At 48.9% G+C, this 17872-nt stretch overlaps 1 protein-coding gene across 2 annotated transcripts in view; it reads right to left on the bottom strand.

The window, feature by feature from the left end:
- Positions 1-1625: 1625 nt before the first annotated feature.
- Positions 1626-17872, bottom strand: part of CNNM4 (cyclin and CBS domain divalent metal cation transport mediator 4) — a 50111-nt gene continuing 33864 nt past the window's right edge. The window contains exons 2-8 of one of the 2 annotated variants that reach the window (XM_066267768.1): positions 13724-13867; positions 13268-13402; positions 12154-12323; positions 11808-11904; positions 10382-10444; positions 4456-4637; positions 1626-4172 (exon numbers count right to left, since the gene is read on the bottom strand). In XM_066267768.1, the coding sequence (XP_066123865.1) occupies positions 3975-4172; positions 4456-4637; positions 10382-10444; positions 11808-11904; positions 12154-12323; positions 13268-13402; positions 13724-13867 (989 nt within the window). In that variant the 3' untranslated portion in view covers positions 1626-3974. The remainder of the gene's footprint in view (positions 4173-4455; positions 4638-10381; positions 10445-11807; positions 11905-12153; positions 12324-13267; positions 13403-13723; positions 13868-17872) is intronic. The other variant, XM_066267769.1, reaches the window with a different exon arrangement.

Genomic DNA, 17872 nt, shown 5'->3' with positions numbered 1-17872 from the left:
AATATGGGGACAACAGAATATGTACAAATTGCATGTTAATTGGCAGTAAGTACTATGGAGAAAAACAAGACGAGGAAACAGGGATTGGGACCCATGCTGTTTTAAGTGGAGTGATCCAGGTTTCTCCAAGGAGAAAAGTGAAGCATGACTGGGCGTGGATATTGGATTCCGACGCAACCTATATAGTATCTCATCACCCTCCCAGGCCTAGATCAAGCAAGGAGGTGAACCTCACAACGACCTGGGGAAAGTGTTCCAGGCAGAGGAAGCAACAAATCCAAGGGTCCTGTGTGACTATCTCCTTCAAGGGCACTTCCTCACTAAACTCACTGAGGGGTTGGTGGCACCTGGCATGCAGCAGGGGCTTTAACATGTGAAACAAGGAGGGATGAGCCTGACCAGGCAGTGGTGCAGTGCATAGCACATCAGACTGGGATGTGGAAGACCCAGGTTCAAAACCCCAAGGTAGCCACCTTGAGCATGGGGTCATATGCTCTGCTGTAACCCCCCTCCCCTGCCCAGGGTCAAGGCACATATGAGAAAGCAATCAATGAACAACTAAGGAGACTAAGGAACCGCAGCAAAGAATTGATGCTTCTCATCTCTGTCCCTCTGTCAAGAAAAAAAAAAGATGGATGACATTTACTTTTCCCACCTACACACAACTTTGACATTTGTTATTTTTTATCTGGAATGTCCTCTCTGCCTACTGAAGTACCTCCTTTTCTTTAAACATTCCCCCGATTTGGCACCTCTGTTAGCCTGGCTGGCTTGAGCCCCTGGCTTAGGTCAATCACACACTACAGCCACAGCACCTGTGGCTACCACAGGAATGGATGTTGTGAGGTCCCTCTCAGGTGGGCTCCTCAGGATGAGCACTCCTACTTTGAGACCAGGAGGCAACTGCACATTATAAACAGTGTGATCCTATTTTTGGTCAAGCTCCTTTCTCCATCAGCCCCCAGGGGAGAGAAGAGGTACAGTCTTCCCACTTCAACTGCCACCTTCAGTCCCTGCAGGCAGGATTCCTAATTATGGAAACAGAACACATTTGCCATGTATGTCTAGCATCTCCTGTGAGGACAGCCTTGATTATATATATTTTGTAAATTTCATTTTTGCTTTTTTTTTTCTTAAGTGAGAAGTGGGGAAGCAAAGAGACAGACTCTCACATGCACCCGACCAGGATCCAGCTGGCTAGCCCACTAGGGGATGATGCTCTGCCCATCTGGGGCCATTGCTCCATTGCAACTGGAGACATTTTAGCACCTGAGGTGAGGCCATGATGCCATCCTCAGTGACTGGGCCAACTTGCTCCAATGGAGCCTTGGCTGTAGGAGGAGAAGAGAGAGATAGACGGGAAAGGGAGAGGGGTATAGAAGCAGATGGTGGCTTCTCCTGTGTGCCCTGACCGAAAATCGAACCCATGACATCCACACACTGGGCCGACACTGCCACTAAGCCAACTGGCCAGAGCCATTTTTGCTTTCTTCTTACTGCTAAACAGCCCCAGAATACTTGCCGCTTGCCCTGACAAAAGTGAGAGCCAATCAGTCACTTATAGTTAGTTATATGATAGATATTGAATATTGACAGAACTCAAACAGGCAAATTGTAGACTCACCAAGATTTCATTTCATTTTTTATTACCAATCAAAAATAAATTCCATATATTGTTTAGCAAATATTATCATTGTTTTGTGACAAAAGACACAAGAGTCATAACAACAAAACTCCCCAAGAGTCAAACTCATAACTGCCAAAATAAATCACAAAAATATACAAATTAAAATCTTATGCAAAATAAATATGAAATTACTTGCTATGGTAGCTGTGACTTGCCTACCCATTTAGAGGCCTTCTGCAAAGGTCTCCCTTACACAGGAAGACATGCAGGGAGGGGCCAGTTCCAGGGTAGAGCGCAGCCCAGTAACCAGAGGTTAGAACAGGAAGTGAAAAATTGCACTGGGAGGAGAAAGTCATCGGACCAGTAATATTTGGAAATAATTATGACCCTTTGCAAGAAGTGATTATAAATGGGGGAGGGAGGAAGAGGGAAAGAGGGACCATCTGGTGATAGTGACTGTGTGTGCAAAGAGATAGCTGTGGATGTGTGTTTCACCCGCTTTTACTTCACACACACTCACTTGGTTCTGGCCAATATGTTTGGCCAGCCCTGGTCTCAAGAACACAACTTTGCAAGCTTCCATGTAGACTCAGAAAGCAAGCTGCTCCTACAGAAAACTAAGGGGTTTTCCCCACAGGGAACAAAGGTCCAGTGTCTTTTTTCCTTCTGGCAGAGAACACATGGGTGTCACTACCTTCTCTCCAGACTTTTAGGAATAAATTCTGTGGCTGGCCAGGGGCAGGCATATTTGGGGAAAGACATTTCCTGATTCTAAGACTTAGGATTCTTCATGCACCTGAAGAGCAGAGCACTTGGGTGACAGAACTTACTGGCTGAGGAAAGGAGTGAACAAACAATACTCAGGTGGAAGGCCTGCAGTCTCCCTTGCTGATCTTGGGCAACTGTCCCACCTGATAAAAGGGCCATCATGGACCTTGGTCCCGCAGCATCCCCAGCAGTGGGAAACCTGGAGCTGTGCAACAGGGCCTGATTCAGCCCCAGGGAAAAGGTGCTGGGGCAGGGTTTCCTGTGGACATGGAGCTCTGTACACCAGCTTCAGCACAGGCCAGGATGACATCTCACACTAGGATTACAGACATGGGTGAAATGTGGCCTACACTTGTGTGCCATTGAGGTGGGAACCTTTCCTGGGTTCTGGAAATGTGTGAACAGGGCAGGTAGGCTTCAGCCACAGAGGAAAGGGCATGAAGAACATGCTTAGGCTGGCTTCCTACATGTCCTCTGTTCTCAATACCCAAGAGGCACTGGAGTTTGAATTAGAAATAGGGAGTCTGGAAAGCAGAGTTCAAGGGTCAGACTGGACTTCGGTTGTGGGGTCAGAAGGGGATGGTATTACTTGCTAACAACACAGATACTCATAACCAGATTCCCTCCTGGAACCAAAAGGAGTATCACAGACAAGTCACCTATAATGTAGATGCTATCCCAACCCAGGGGGAAACCTTTGGTAAAAGGGCAGCCTGTGGGATAGGGGTGAACAATCTGAAAGTGGGAGATCCTTCTTAACACAAAATCAGCCCCATTATAGGGGGACAGTTGTACAAACGGGCAGATATGAGGCAAACCAATAGGGACAGGGTAAGAGTCCTCAGTGGCCTCAACTCACCGGAAGGGCTCATCAGCAGAGTTCTCACAAATTCCTGGATCCAGTGAGTGACAGGAGCAGGGCTACTCCTCTGTAGTTGGGAGTCCCATGTCCCTGATCACAGCTCCCCAGAATCCCTCAGCCTCAGTGACGTCAGACAAGCCTCCGTGCACAAGTCCAGGCAGTTGTTCTCAGTGCTATTTGGTTCTTTACTTCCTGGGAAGAACTGCCTTCCTCCCAGAAGAAAACCTTCCTCCAGCAGACCTCTGGGACCCCGTCTCTGGAGGACGAGGAGGAGGAAGAGCGGGCTTCCATAGCCAGAAGGTCGTGGCTGGGAGCAGATTATGGCTATTGCTTCTTGGGGTGAGAAACCTTACCCCTTTCAAAGTTTTTGTGGAAAAAGAAAATTTTTTTAATAAAGTTTCTTAACCCTGTTTAATTTCCCTTCCCCAAATGATATTTAAAAAGAGGAGCAATACACCTAGTTTAGAAAGTCTCCAGTAAAAAAACAGCCTTCCCTGTCGTGGCTGCCCATCACCCACAGTCCAGGGTTGGGCAGCCACTACTTCAGAGCTGCTCCCAGGTCCCTGGCAGAGCCACAGTCCCCACAGGCTGGGGGCCACCTGGCTGCTCAGTAAGACAGGCTGTCTGTACCCTGTCTGGCCTGACAGGCTCCCTCTCTTCAGGCGGGCCCACTGGGGCGGCCCCCGCGGAGCTGGCGGGGGGCCCCGGGCCCTCCTGTCAGATGGCACTCTCAGGGGAAGCTTTGTGCAGCATGGCATTGCGCTCATTGAGGAGAATTGTGGTCTCGTCCACCATAGGCAGCTCAGGCTTCTCCACCAAGTTCTCCGTGCAGATGGTGCATCCATCCAGGGGAAACTGAGGGCAGTTCTCCATCCGTGAGGCCAGCAGCCCATTCTGGTACTGTTGCCGGGTGACCTGCAAGAGGGAGGGATGAGGGTCATTGAGAGCAGGGGTGGGGAGGCCAGTGCCACTGGAGACCTGGAGAAGCAGTGCCATCTAGACAGACGCTGCAGGTCTAGAAGCAAGGATGTGAGCAGGGTGAGTCTCCAGAAACCCGTCAAAGAGTAAGCAGCAAGAGTAAGAAGGACAATTGTGTTAGGTCTGGATCCTGTGTTCTGGGAGCTGGAGGAAGGATAGAGATGCTGACTCTTGAGACCCTGATCCAAACGCCCAGACTGAGACTGCAGAACACACTCACCTTGATGTACTGCAGGTCCATGAGCGCCCGGACACTGAAGTCAGAGACGTACTGGCCCAGCACAGAGCTGCCAAACTGGTTGCTGCTGCCTGCCAAGGGGGCTGCGCTTGAGAGGTCTGTGCGGTCTGGGTAACTGAGGGAGGCTGAGCGGCTCAGAGGGATGGGGTGCGATGGGGAGCGGTCTGTGGAGGAGAGAGGCTGTCAGGCCCCAAGCCACCCTGCTGCTCTCACAGCTTCTTGTCTAGCCTGTCCAGTGAACATCCACTGGATGCTGCCGCCACTAGGAATGGGAACACTTCTTAAGGGCAATCAGAAGCTCTCACCACAGAAGCTCTGATCTCATCAAAGCAAATAAGTTAGTTTGTTTAGCAGTGTTGTGCAAGAACTATTAAAAAGTCTACCAAAACAGCCTGACCAGCTGGTGGCGCAGTGGATAGAGCGTCGGACTGGGATGCAGAAGGGCCCAGGTTCAAGACCCTGAGGTCGCCAGCTTGAGCGTGGGCTCATCTGGCTTGAGGGAAAAAAAAAAAAAAAAAAAAAAAGCTCACCAGCTTGGACCCAAGGTCGCTGGCTTGAGCAAGGGTTTACTTGGTCTGCTGAAGGTCCATGGTCAAGGCACATATTAGAAAGCAATCAATGAACAACTAAGGTGTTGCAACAAAAAACTGATGATTGATGCTTCTCATCTCTCTCCGTTCCTGTCTGTCCCTATCTGTCCCTTTCTCTATCTCTCTCTGCTTCAGACACAGACACACACACACACACAAACCACATTTGTTCTGCACATGTGGACAGTCCTACCCTCACTAGTGTCTGCTAAGCCCCAGCCAGCCTAACAGGAGTCAGCAGGTTCCCTTCCCAGGAACTAGAGGCCCCAGAACTCCACGCTTCCCAGTCCCCCTCTGAGGCAAACAAAGCCTGGGCAGAGTTAGCTGTGCCTCTTCCCGCCACTAGGGGCAGCACAGGCCTCATTCCATTGACTATAACTGTAACCAGGAAAGGGGGATGACTCAGCCTCAAACGAGGAACAGATTCCTTATTTTGAAAAAGAAACTGTACACATTATTGTAAATTAGCTCTTACTTTTTAAAAACACTTAGAAAACAACAAAATCCACAAAGAAGTTAATTGTGAAGGCATGCTAGTTTGTTTCAAACAAATAGAAAGTAAACTAAGCTAATTTGCTTAATTACTAAGTCACTAAATACCAAGTAGCAGTTCTGACAATAGCTAGCTCAGTGAAGAAAGCAAACATCCTGGTGACTGACCAATAGAGCTTTAACCAAGTGAGACGATCAGTGACCAATATGCCATCTTTGAGCTTCATCCAGAAAACAAGGAAAATATAGTCCAGATATTCTATGACTGGATAAACACACAATCAGAGGATCATGTGCATGTATCACTCTAACCTAAGTAACACCTCTGATCAAGTTCTAGAATAAAACAAATACTGGGAATATCAATATTTTGCATTAATGGGAGCATCTGAGATCTTGCTGGAAACTCATCAGTTTAGGTCAAAATCTTATAAAAAAATTTTTTTTAAATACTTCACATTAATTATTTGGATCATGGAATGCTTTTAATTAATGCATATTAATATGCCAGAACAAGAAGTGAATTTAAAACCAACAGATTGGTGACATGGCCTGTTAAAATAGAAGCCCTAAAGAAAAATACAACAAAATCTAAAGGGTTTGTTTCTGAATAATGAAATTATAATGCTTCTTAATTTTCTTTTCTTTATATTTATTTTTTTATTCAGTGAGAAGAGGGGAGGCAGAGACAAACTCCCACATGCACCCCAACTGGGATCCACCCAGCAAGTCCACTAGAGCAGCGGTTCTCAACCTGTGGGTCGCGACCCCAGCGGGGGTCGAAGAACCAAAACACAGGGGTCGCTTAAAGCCATCGGAAATACATATTTTATTTAAAAATGTGTTGTATAATAAATATGTATTTTCCAATGGCTTTAGGCGACCCCTGTGTTTTGGTCGTTTGACCCCCGCTGGGGTCGTGACCCACAGGTTGAGAACTGCTGCACTAGAGGGTGATGCTGTGCCCATCTGGGGTGTCGATTCATTGCTCAGCACCCAAGCTCTTCTTAGCGCCTGAGGCAGAGGCCATGGAGCCATCCTCAGCACCTGGGCCCAGATCACTCCAATCAAACCATGGCTGCAGGAGTGTGTGTGGGAGGGGGAGGGAGAGAGAGAGAGAGAGAGAGAGAGAGAAGCAAAAGGGGAAGGGTAGAAAAGCAGATGGCACTTCTCCTGTGTGCCCTGACCAAGCACTGAACCCAGGACATCCACACACTGAGTCAATGCTCTATGACTGAGCCAACCAGCCAGGGCTCTTAATTTTCCCAATAAGCTAGTTCACTTTTATGATTAAAACAAAACAATACATGTAACAAAAAAAGGGGATTTTAATTTGGTAATTCCATTTCTAAAAAATACTATAAGGACTTAATCTCAAACACAGCAAAAACATTTGTCATAGAGGTTTACATCATGGTATTATTTAGAATACAGACCCCCATCAATATGCATAAAGGGGATAACCAAGTAAAGCACATATGCTTGGTGGGACCCTGTGTGGCTCTAACTAAGAAGCTTATGGAGGCCCTGGCCGGTTGGCTCAGCGGTAGAGCATCGGCCTGGCGTGCGGGAGACCCGGGTTCGATTCCCGGCCAGGGCACATAGGAGAAGCGCCCATTTGCTTCTCCACCCCCCCCCACCTCCTTCCTCTCTGTCTCTCTCTCTTCCCCTCCCGCAGCCAAGTCTCCATTGGAGCAAAGATGGCCCGGGTGCTGGGGATGGCTCCTTGGCCTCTGCCCCAGGTGCTAGAGTGGCTCTGGTCGCGGCAGAGCTACGCCCTGGAGGGGCAGAGCATCGCCCCCTGGTGGGCAGAGCATGGCCCCTGGTGGGCGTGCCGGGTGGATCCCGGTCAGGCGCATGCAGGAGTCTGTCTGACTGTCTCTCCCCGTTTCCAGCTTCAGAAAAAAAAAAAAAAAAAAAAAAAAAAAAGCTATGGAATAGCATCTCTGGTCCCGTATTAGGTAAAAATAACAGGATTCAAACCATGTATGCATAAACTCCTGGCCACATATGAAACAAGAAAAGTGCCAAAGTGGAAGAGGGAGGCTAGCCAGTGAAAGCCAAATGGTCCATCTGTTCTCATCAGATACCACCTGCTCAAACACCGGTTACTAGCTTCCTGCTTGCCTCCCTTCATAGCCAAAAGTTGGTTGTATTTGAATGAGACCAGTGACTTTTCAGTCACCTTTTTATTTATTTATTTATTTATTAATTAATTAATTTATTTATTTTTTTTTTTTTTACAGAGGTAGAGATAGACAGGGACAGACAGACAGGAATGGAGAGAGATGAGAAGCATCAATCATTAGTTTCTCGTTGTGCATTGAGACTTCTTAGTTGTTCATTGATTGCTTTCTCACATGTGCCTTGACCGCGGGCCTTCAGCAGACTGAGTGACCCCCTGCTGGAGCCAGCGACCTTGGGTCTAAGCAGGTGAGCTCTTTGCTCAAGCCAGATGAGCCCGCGCTCAAGCTGGCGACCTCGGGGTCTCGAACCTGGGTCCTTCCGCATCCCAGTCCGACGCTCTATCCACTGCGCCACCACCTGGTCAGGCTTATTTTATTTTTTTAAGAAGAGGATTGAAAAAAGAAAAGGAGAGGATGAATAGTAAAGTGTGCTCTGGTACAGTTAAGAAAAAGAATAAAGGCCCTGGCCAGTGCCTCAGTGGATGGAGCATCAGCATGGTATATGGACATCCTGGGTTCGATTCCTGATCGGGGAACACAGGAGAAGCAACCATCTGCTTCTCCACCCTTCCTCTTCCCCTCCTACAGCCAGTAGCTCAATTGATTCAAGCATGGCCCAGGCATGCTGAGGATAGCTCGGTTGATCTGAGCACATCAACCTCAGGCACTAAAAATATCTTGGTACTTGAGCCTTGGCTCCAGATAGCGTTGCCAAGTAGATCCCAGTCAGTGCACATACAGGATCTGCTTCACTATATTCCCTCCTCTCACCTGAAAAAAAAAAAAGAATAAAAAAAAACAAATAAAAATACCCCCCTCCCCCTCTCCTTCCTCTCTGTCTCTCTCTTCCCCTCCCGCAGCCAAGGCTCCATTGGAGCAAAGATGGCCCGGGCGCTGGGGATGGCTCTGTGGCCTCTGCCTCAGGCACTAGAATGGCTCTGGATGCAACAGAGTGACGCTCCAGAGAGGCAGAACATCGCCCCCTGGTGGGCATGCCAGGTGGATCCTGGTCGGGCACATGTGGGAGTCTGTCTGACTGCCTCCCCGTTTCCAGCTTCGGAAAAATGAAAAAAACAAAAAAAAACAATAAAACCCCAAATAACAACAACAAAAAAAAAACAGCTTGACCACTGGTGGAGCAGTGGATAGAAAACTGACCCAATGCTGAGGTCGCCGGTTCAAAACCCTAAGGTCTACCTGTTTCCAACTTCAGAGAAATACAAAAAACAAAACAAACAAAAAAAAAAAAACAAGAAAAAAACCCCTAAGGTCACTGGCTTGAACATGGGCTCACCAGTTTCAGCATGGGGTCGCCAGTTTGAGTGAGGGATCACTGACAAGATCCCAAAGGTTAACAGCTTGAACCCAAATGGTTCCTGGCTTGAGCCAAAGGTAACCAGCTTGAGCAAGAGGTCACTGGCTTGGCTTGAGCCCAAGGCCCAATCCCTAGTCAAGGCATGTTCGAGAAGCAATCAGTTCAGAACCAAAGTGAATCAACTACGAGTTGATGCTTCTCATCTTTATCCCTTCCTGTCTCCCTCTCTTTCAAAAAATGAAGAAAGAAAGAAAACCAGTTGTAGAAATATAAAATGGGAAACAGTTGACTGAGGTGCTGGGATTGTAGGTCTGTGGAGGCTCAGGAGCTTCTGCGCTGAGATAGAGCTCAGAGAAACTTGTCATGCCCTGGCTGGGTAGCCAGGTTGGTTAGAGCATTGTCCTGATATGCAAAGGTTACAGGTTCAACCTCAGGTCAGGACACACATAGAAACAGACTGAAATTTTTAAAAAAAGACATTTGTCATGCTCTTAATCTTCTCATGTTGGTTCAGCAGGCCAGGATTCTGGCAACAAGGCCAGTGCCTCCGCTCACCTTCCGCTACCTTGGACCCCGGGGACAGGGATTCCTCAAGTGAGTAGAAATAAGTCTGCCCAGCACAGTCCCCACCAGTCCTGGGACAGGGCTCAAGACTGGCCTTTTCCTAAATACTTAGAATGTCATATTATAGTTGTAATAGATAAAAAACAAACAACAATTAAGCTCTAACTAAACATTTATATCAATTCCCTCACTGCTCCTGACAATTCTAAGTGTGCACATGAGGAAAGCAAGACTTAGGGAGGGACGTCAGCCCCTCAGAATCATTCAGCTGGTCTCTCTGAACACGCATTCACACAGGACAGTAGAACTGTGGCTGCGCTGTTAAGTGCCCAGCTGCCGCCTCCCCCGCTAAGAAGACACCAGCAGCCACAGAATGCAAAGCAAAGCCTGTGAGGAAAGGTAGAAAGTGTTTTAGAGAAAGCTCATAAGCTGACAAATCTATAAGTGGCTTTGATCGGGGGACTGAATAGCTGGGCTCATCTGGCCTGGGTGGGAGCAACCCTCCATCCCAGCTTATCATCTGAGTGTGTGTGTGCATGTGTGCACATGCATCTGTGCCTTCTCAAAGACTGAAGAGCCTTCAGGGAACCCCTTCCAGGACCAGGACAAAGCCACACAGTAATTGTACCTCAGGCCAAGCTGGCCCTCAAGTGTGAACAGGTAGGAAGCCCCAGTGCTCACTGGGACAAGTTAATGCAGCTGCAGTTTGTGGGCTCAGGTGACAGGTAGCAGTGCAAAGTTTTCCAGCCATGCTATGTTACCTGAGAGCCAGGAGAGCAGGGAGTTCCGCTTGCCAGGCGGACACCCGACCTGGGTTGAAGGCACTGGAGCAAAAGAGGAAAAGGTCATTGGTGGATGGGGTCGTCAGGCGGCAGGGATGGGATGGAGCAGCATACCTAATGCCCAGGCTCCCTCAGGCACTGAGAGGGCACAATGGAAAAGAAGACACAGCTTTGAAAGGGAGGATGCTCAGGGCAGACCTATGAACCCTGCTCAGAGAGGGCAGATGCTGGCGCAGTGGACCAAGCACCTGCAAATGGGAACTGAGGGCCTTCAGGTCAAGGGACAGAGCCCAGGACTATGACCAGGCCTCTGAGGCATCACTGAAGAGAGTGCCTGGAGGAAATTATCCGTTGACTATGTGTCCTTCTCAATAAGATTTCCCCAAGCTGGATACAAGAGGTGCTCTCAAGAAGGGAAGAGATTGGCTCTGGCCGGTTGGCTCGGTGGTAGAGCGTCGGCCTGGCGTGCGGAAGTCCCGGGTTCGATTCCCGGCCAGGGCACACAGGAGAGGCGCCCATCTGCTTCTCCACACCTCCCCCTCTCCTTCCTCTCTGTCTCTCTCTTCCCCTCCCACAGCCAAGGCTCCATTGGAGCAAAGATGGCCCGGGTGCTGAGGATGGCTCCATGGCCTCTGCCCCATGCGCTAGAGTGGCTCTGGTCACAAAAAAGCGACGCCCCGGATGGGCAGAGCATCACCCCCTGGTGGGCGTGCCGGGTGGATCCTGGTCGGGCGCATGCGGGAGTCTGTCTGACTGCCTCCCCGTTTCCAGCTTCAGAAAAATACAAAAAAAAGAAAAAGAAAAAAAGAAACCAAACCTGTCAGCAACCTGCCCTGGCCTAGCTCCCAACCCCAGACAGTTGGGGCCCCTTCACCCCATTCCTCAGTTTCCCTCTCCCAGTCTTCATGGGCAAGCTCCTGTAGCATCCCTCCACATACTTCTTCCCTCAACTCTCTCCCTGCCATAATGGCCAGTGAGGGCCACCATGACCTGCTTATATTATATATCCCTGCTCAAAGGCCATTTACAGCTTCCTGCTTCCTATCACAACCAAACACCATTGACTTTCTGGGGTTCCCCAACTCATCCTTCTTCCCAGTCTTCCTCCCCTTTGGCAGGCAGATCTCCCCACCATCTCAGGATATAATCTCAGCTCCCTCCAGATCCTGTTCACATTCCTCCCACCCGCCCCACCTCGTCCTCTGAATCCTGTCCAAAGGAGCAAATCACTCTGCCCTTCCAGGCCACCTCCTCTACGCCCCAGCAACTCTGGCCCTCACTGGTCTCCCTCTCCTCAAACTACACAGGTCATGAGCCATTTAGATGCTGAGATGCTGGAGGCTACTCACTGCTGCTGCCACTCCAGGCCTGTGGAGGGCAGCACAGGTGCAGGCCAGCGACTCACCAGGGGGGGACAGGGCCAGGGCCATGGTCCCGTAGTAGGAGAAGGCACCCGTCTCAAACTTCATGTTCTCCTTCCCAGCCTCCACCTCCACCTTCCCCTGAAAGAACACGGGGTTAGGGTTACAGAGTGAGAAGCAAGAAAAAGATGAGGCAAGAGGGAGACATGAGGGGTGATGGCACTGTAAGAGCTCAGGGGCCCTGACCTGAAAGCTCCAAGGGTAGCCACATGGAAGAGGATGGGCAACAGGGAGCACAGGTTCTGAGCAGGCTACACAAACTCGGGGCAGGAAAGCCCTGCATCCCCACCATCACAGCAGCGTGGAGAGCAGGTGTGGGCAGGTGCTCACCTGCAGGATGAGGACAAAGTAGTCAGCTGGCTTGTTCCGGGTGTACAGATAGTGTCGGACACAGTATTTGTTGTGTTCATCAAACTTGAGCTCCTGAATGACATCTGGGTACTTGAGCAGCCGAAGCAGGATCTTCTCTGATATCAGAGAGGGGCTGAACTGGGAGACCTCTGCAGTAGGAGAGAGGAGGACTTCACACGGGGCCAGGCTGGGGCCCACCGGGACGGTCACTGCAGTACAGGGACAGCTCCCTCGCTGCCAGGTCCTTCCCCTGGGTTCAGAGGGAAAGGAAAGCCCGGGCTCCAGACTGGTCAGACTGGAGTCTGCCTGGTGGGCTTGAAAAATGGCTCCTGCACTCCAGGGCAAGACCTTGGGCAAGTTATTTAACCTGTATTTCCATTTCCTCATCTGTAAAATGAGGATTAAAAACTTCAGAGTCATTGTAACGTTAAACAAGACAATACATCTAAAGCACTCAGATACATCCCTGGCACATGGAAAGTGCTTGATAAATGTTATTATCATTATCAAAATCATCCATATCCTGGCAGAAAAAACAAGAAAGAAGTAGTTATTGAAGTCAGATTGGGGTTAGGGGACAGAGTAGGCAGGTGTCTTTTTAATCCATCACCCAGGTCCCCAAGGGAGCTATGAATCAAGGATAAAAAGAGAGATATGACATTGATCTAGAGGTCAAGTCCTGCAGTCAAGTCCAGCACATGCCAGCAGAGGGGAGGCAGGAGACACAAGAACAGAGCTAGATACAGGCTCCTCAAAAGGAATGAGACAGGCGAGGGCCATGCACTGCAGCTGGTGGACCCACAGCACATGCAAGGGCCTCCTCCCTCCTTCTCCATGAACCTCAGTGGGCCCATCTCAGGTCCTCCCAGGGCTTATTTTCAAAACTAATGATGTTTCCTAGAAGTTTACAACAAGGAAAGCAACTGCAGGGCATACCCAGGTATGTGGGAGCTGCCCCACCCTGTCCAGAGGCAGCCAGGTTCCCTGCACCTTGTGTCCGTGTAGCCTTGTCCCATGTGGGGAATAGCCAAGGAGCCAGTTGTCCTCCCTGTGATTATCCCACCAACAATGAAGGCCCTCCTCTCGCTCTTACCAGTGGATAGAAAGCGGTGAGCAGCCAGGAGTAGCTGGGGTGAAATTTTCACCTTGAGTTCACTGTCAGTATCCTTGAAGGCTGAGAAGTCCCGTTTGTTCTTCTCAGATACCCGCTTTCGGCTTCGGTTATCAGCTACAAGAGAATGAATCTGGAGCTGAGCATGCTGTCCCCACAGTGGACACAGGAACAGACTGGAACCCACCAGCCAGCTCCCGGCTCTATGGTCCTTCTACACAGGAGCCACAGTGCCTGGGCCAGGGCAGAGTCCTGGGTTGATGCTGAGGCACAAAAGCCAGGAGGAATGGAAGCAATCTCCGCTCCCTGCTCCAAGCAACATGCTCCCAGGTCGCCCTGGCCTGCGTCCCTGCACTGTGTGGCCTTCCCACCCAGGGCAGCAGACATCAGGCCTGAGGAGGAAACCAGCTCTGGGCCTGTGGGGAGGATGAAACTCACTGTACATATCCGATTCATCCAGGATCTCAGACTTGATAATCTCCTCAATTACATCCTCCAGGGTGACCAGGCCCAGGACTTCGTAGAAGGGGTCACCTTCACCCTCGTTATTCACCTTCTGCACAATGGCCAGGTGGGACTTCCCTGAGGGACAATGCAATGAGTCAGATAAGAGCAAAGGTACCAATCATGAGATTCCTCCACCAAAATGTTAACACACTTGGGGCCATGAGTCACTGAGGTGGGTTTTTTCCCCCTTTTCTGTATTTCCTGAACTGTCTATTACAAACAGATACTGCTTTTATGAAAAGAAAAGCCAAAAGTATTTTTTAATGTCAAGGCATTAGGACCATTGGTTTAAATAGAATGAAAATGGCAAGGTCCTCCTGGGGAGGAAAAGACCCAGACTGACATTCCATGGATGAGAAGCTATATGTCACAGACAGGTAAGTGCCAGCTGGACAAGGGGTCCTCAGAGAGCACCAACATTCCTGGGGCTTCAAGGGCCATTCATAGTACTTCACCCAGCTCCTCAGTAAAACTCCCCTGCAGGTTTCCGGGGGCCATGACACTGCCCAAGGTAAAGGATCTGCATTCCCAAAGCCTTTAACAAATTAGCCCAATATAATTAGGCCAAGCACACACTATAGTTAGAGAAAGGTCACCCTTTTCCACCTAAAGCCAGAGAAAGCTAGGAAGGGGGTTAAAGAAAAACCTTCCACAGAAGCTGTGGGGTGACTGGGTTCCCAGGCCCCCTGGGTCCCCACCCTGCTCTTGTGCCCCTGAACCTAGTGTGTGACAACAGGGAGACAGTCCAGAAGGGCTTGACCCACATTCCAGATTGAACAAACAATGAGCCCCCCATGCAGAACACAGATTTGGAGCAGCCTCAGGGAGGAGGCCCTGGCAGAGCTGTGAAGGTCCAATCAATCAGAGTCTCCTCACAGCTTCCCCTTTACAATTCAATCTTAGGGCTCACTCCAAGGCCATCCCTGTAGAGAATGTTCTCCAGATTTCTTTTTTTTTTTTTTTTGCATTTTTCTGAAGCTGGAAACAGGGAGAGACAGTCAGACTCCCACATGCGCCCAACCGGGATCCACCCGGCACGCCCACCAGGGGGTGATGCTCTGCCCACCAGGGGGCGATGCTCTGCCCATCCTGGGCGTCGCCATGTTGCGACCAGAGCCACTCTAGCGCCTGAGGCAGAGGCCACAGAAAATCCCCCAACCCCATCATGTGCTCTTCAGAACTCCCAGGGACCTCTTAGGGGAATAGAGATGCCACAGAGTTCTCACAGCCAGCATTTGAAAATAAAGTAAAAAATATCTGAGGCCTGACCTGTTTTGGGACAGTGGATAAAACATCGACCTGGAATACTGAGGTCACAGGTTCAAAACCCTGGGCTTGCCTGGTCAAGGCACATATGGGAGTTGATGGTTCCTGTTCCTTCCCCCACCCTCTTCTCTAAAATGAATAAATAAAGTTTTAAAAAATACAACTGAGTAGACCCATGAGATGGGGGGAGTACTGTACTATAAAACGTTCTCACACATACAGTGCTGATCACTATCATACACTTATTTCCAACTTTGAGTTATGGTCAAAACACTTTCATCACCTTGCTAGACAGAATGAACTATGACTAGACTCGATTAAAATTTTCCCTGTGGGCCTGACCTGTGGTGGCGCAATGGATAAAGTGTCGACCTGGAAATGCTGAGGTCACCGGTTCAAAACCCTGGGCTTGCCTGGTCAAGGCACATATGGGAGTTGATGCTTTCAGCTCCTCCCCCCTCTCTGTCTCTCTCTCTCCCTCTCTCTCTCTCTCCCTCTCTCTCTCCTCTCTAAAATGAATAAATAAAAAAAAATAGCCTGACCAGGTGGTGGCGCAGTGGATAGAGCGTTGGACTGGGATGCGGAAGGACCCAGGTTCGAGACCCCGAGGTCGCCAGCTTGAGCGCGGGCTCATCTGGCTTGAGCAAAGAGCTCACCAGCTTGGACCCAAGGTCGCTGGCTCCAGCTGGGGGTTACTTGGTCTGCTGAAGGCCCGCGGTCAAGGCACATGTGAGAAAGCAATCAATGAACAACTAAGAAGTTGCAACGCGCAACAAGAAACTGATGATTGATGCTTCTCATCTCTCTCCGTCCTGTCTGTCTGTCCCTGTCTATCTCTGCCTCTGTAAAAATAAAATAAAATAAAAATAAATTTTAAAAAATTTTCCCTGTGCCTTCTAGAGTTGAGTCAACAAGAGCAAATGATCTGCCAGAGTTTTTAAGCAGCAGCCAGTCAGGTTCAGGTTATCAGACAGGTACCAGAATTAAAGCAAGTAGCTGTTACTACCTTTCAGACTGGCACACTCGAGAAGCCTGGTGATGCCCAGTGCTGGGGAAGACAGAGAGGCCCTCATAGGCTCTGTGGTTAGTGGGCAGGAAAACAGGCACATTGTTGGAGATCAATCTGGCAGCATGTCTCAAAAACGAAGTGTCCCTAACCTTAGCCCCAGAAATTCCACTTGTAGGAACTTACTCTATGGGTATAATCTTCAGTAAAGCCGAATGACACAAAAGTAAAGGGGGTCATCAAAGCATACTTTTTCTGCTCTTGCCAGGTAGCTCAGTTAGAACGTCATCCTGATATGCAAAGGCTGCAGGTTCAATCCCCGGTCAGGGCACATACAAGAATAACCAATGAATGCACAGATAAATGGAACAACAAAACTATGCTTCTCTCTCTCTACCTTCCTCTAAAAAAAAAAAAAAAAAAGTAAATAAAAATCAATAAAATCAATACATACTTTTATTGAATTAAAAAAAAGTCTGTACAGTCTCTCCCTCTGTACAAAAATTAACTCAAAATGGATCAAAGATCTAAACATAAGACCTGAAACAATTAAGTACATAGAAGAAGACATAGGTACTCAACTTATGGACCTGGGTTTTAAAGAGCATTTTATGAATTTGACTCCACAGGCAAGAGAAGTGAAGGCAAAAATTAATGAATGGGACTACATCAGACTAAGAAGTTTTTGCTCAGCAAGAGAAACTGATAACAAAATAAACAGAAAGCCAACTAAATGGAAAATGATATTTTCAAACAACAGCTCAGATAAGGGCCTAATATCCAAAATATACAAAGAACTCATAAAACTCAACAACAAACAAACAATCCAATAAAAAAATGGGAAGAGGATATGAATAGACACTTCTCCCAGGAAGAAATACAAATGGCCAACAGATATATGAAAAGATGCTCATCTTCTTTAGCTATTAGAGAAATGCAAATCAAAACGGCAATGAGATACCACCTCACACCTGTTCGATTAGCTATTATTAGCAAGACAGGTAATAGCAAATGTTGGAGAGGCTGTGGAGAAAAAGGAACCCTCATCCACTGTTGGTGGGAATGTAAAGTAGTACAACCATTATGGAAGAAAGTATGGTGGTTCCTCAAAAAACTGAAAATAGCCCTGGCCGGTTGGCTCAGCGGTAGAGCGTCGGCCTAGCGTGCGAAGGACCCGGGTTCGATTCCCGGCCAGGGCACACAGGAGAAGCGCACATTTGCTTCTCCACCCCTCCGCCGCGCCTTCCTCTCTGTCTCTCTCTTCCCCTCCCGCAGCCAAGGCTCCATTGGAGCAAAGATGGCCTGGGCGCTGGGGATGGCTCTGTGGCCTCTGCCCCAGGCGCTAGAGTGGCTCTGGTCGCAACATGGCGACACCCAGGAGGGTCGCAACATGGCGACGCCCAGGATGAGCAGAGCATCGCCCCCTGGTGGGCGTGCCGGGTAGATCCCGGTCGGGCGCATGCGGGAGTCTGTCTGACTGTCTCTCCCTGTTTCCAGCTTCAGAAAAAAAAAACAAAAAAAAAAAAACAAAAAAAAAACTGAAAATAGAACTACCTTATGACCCAGCAATCCCTCTACTGGGTATATATCCCAAAAACTCAGAAACATTGATACGTAAAGACACATGCAGCCCCATGTTTATTGCAGCATTGTTCACAGTGACCAGGACATGGAAACAACCAAAAAGCCCATCAATAGATGACTGGATAAAGAAGATGTGGCACATATACACTATGGAATACTACTCAGCCATAAGAAATGATGACATTGGAACATTTACAGCAAAATGGTGGGATCTTGATAACATG

Source organism: Saccopteryx bilineata, chromosome 3, assembly GCF_036850765.1.
Source record: "Saccopteryx bilineata isolate mSacBil1 chromosome 3, mSacBil1_pri_phased_curated, whole genome shotgun sequence".
In the NCBI taxonomy this organism is placed as follows: Eukaryota; Metazoa; Chordata; class Mammalia; order Chiroptera; family Emballonuridae; genus Saccopteryx; species Saccopteryx bilineata.
The sequence above is the reverse complement of the archived record's forward strand: the minus strand, read 5'-3'. Positions and strand labels throughout refer to the sequence as shown.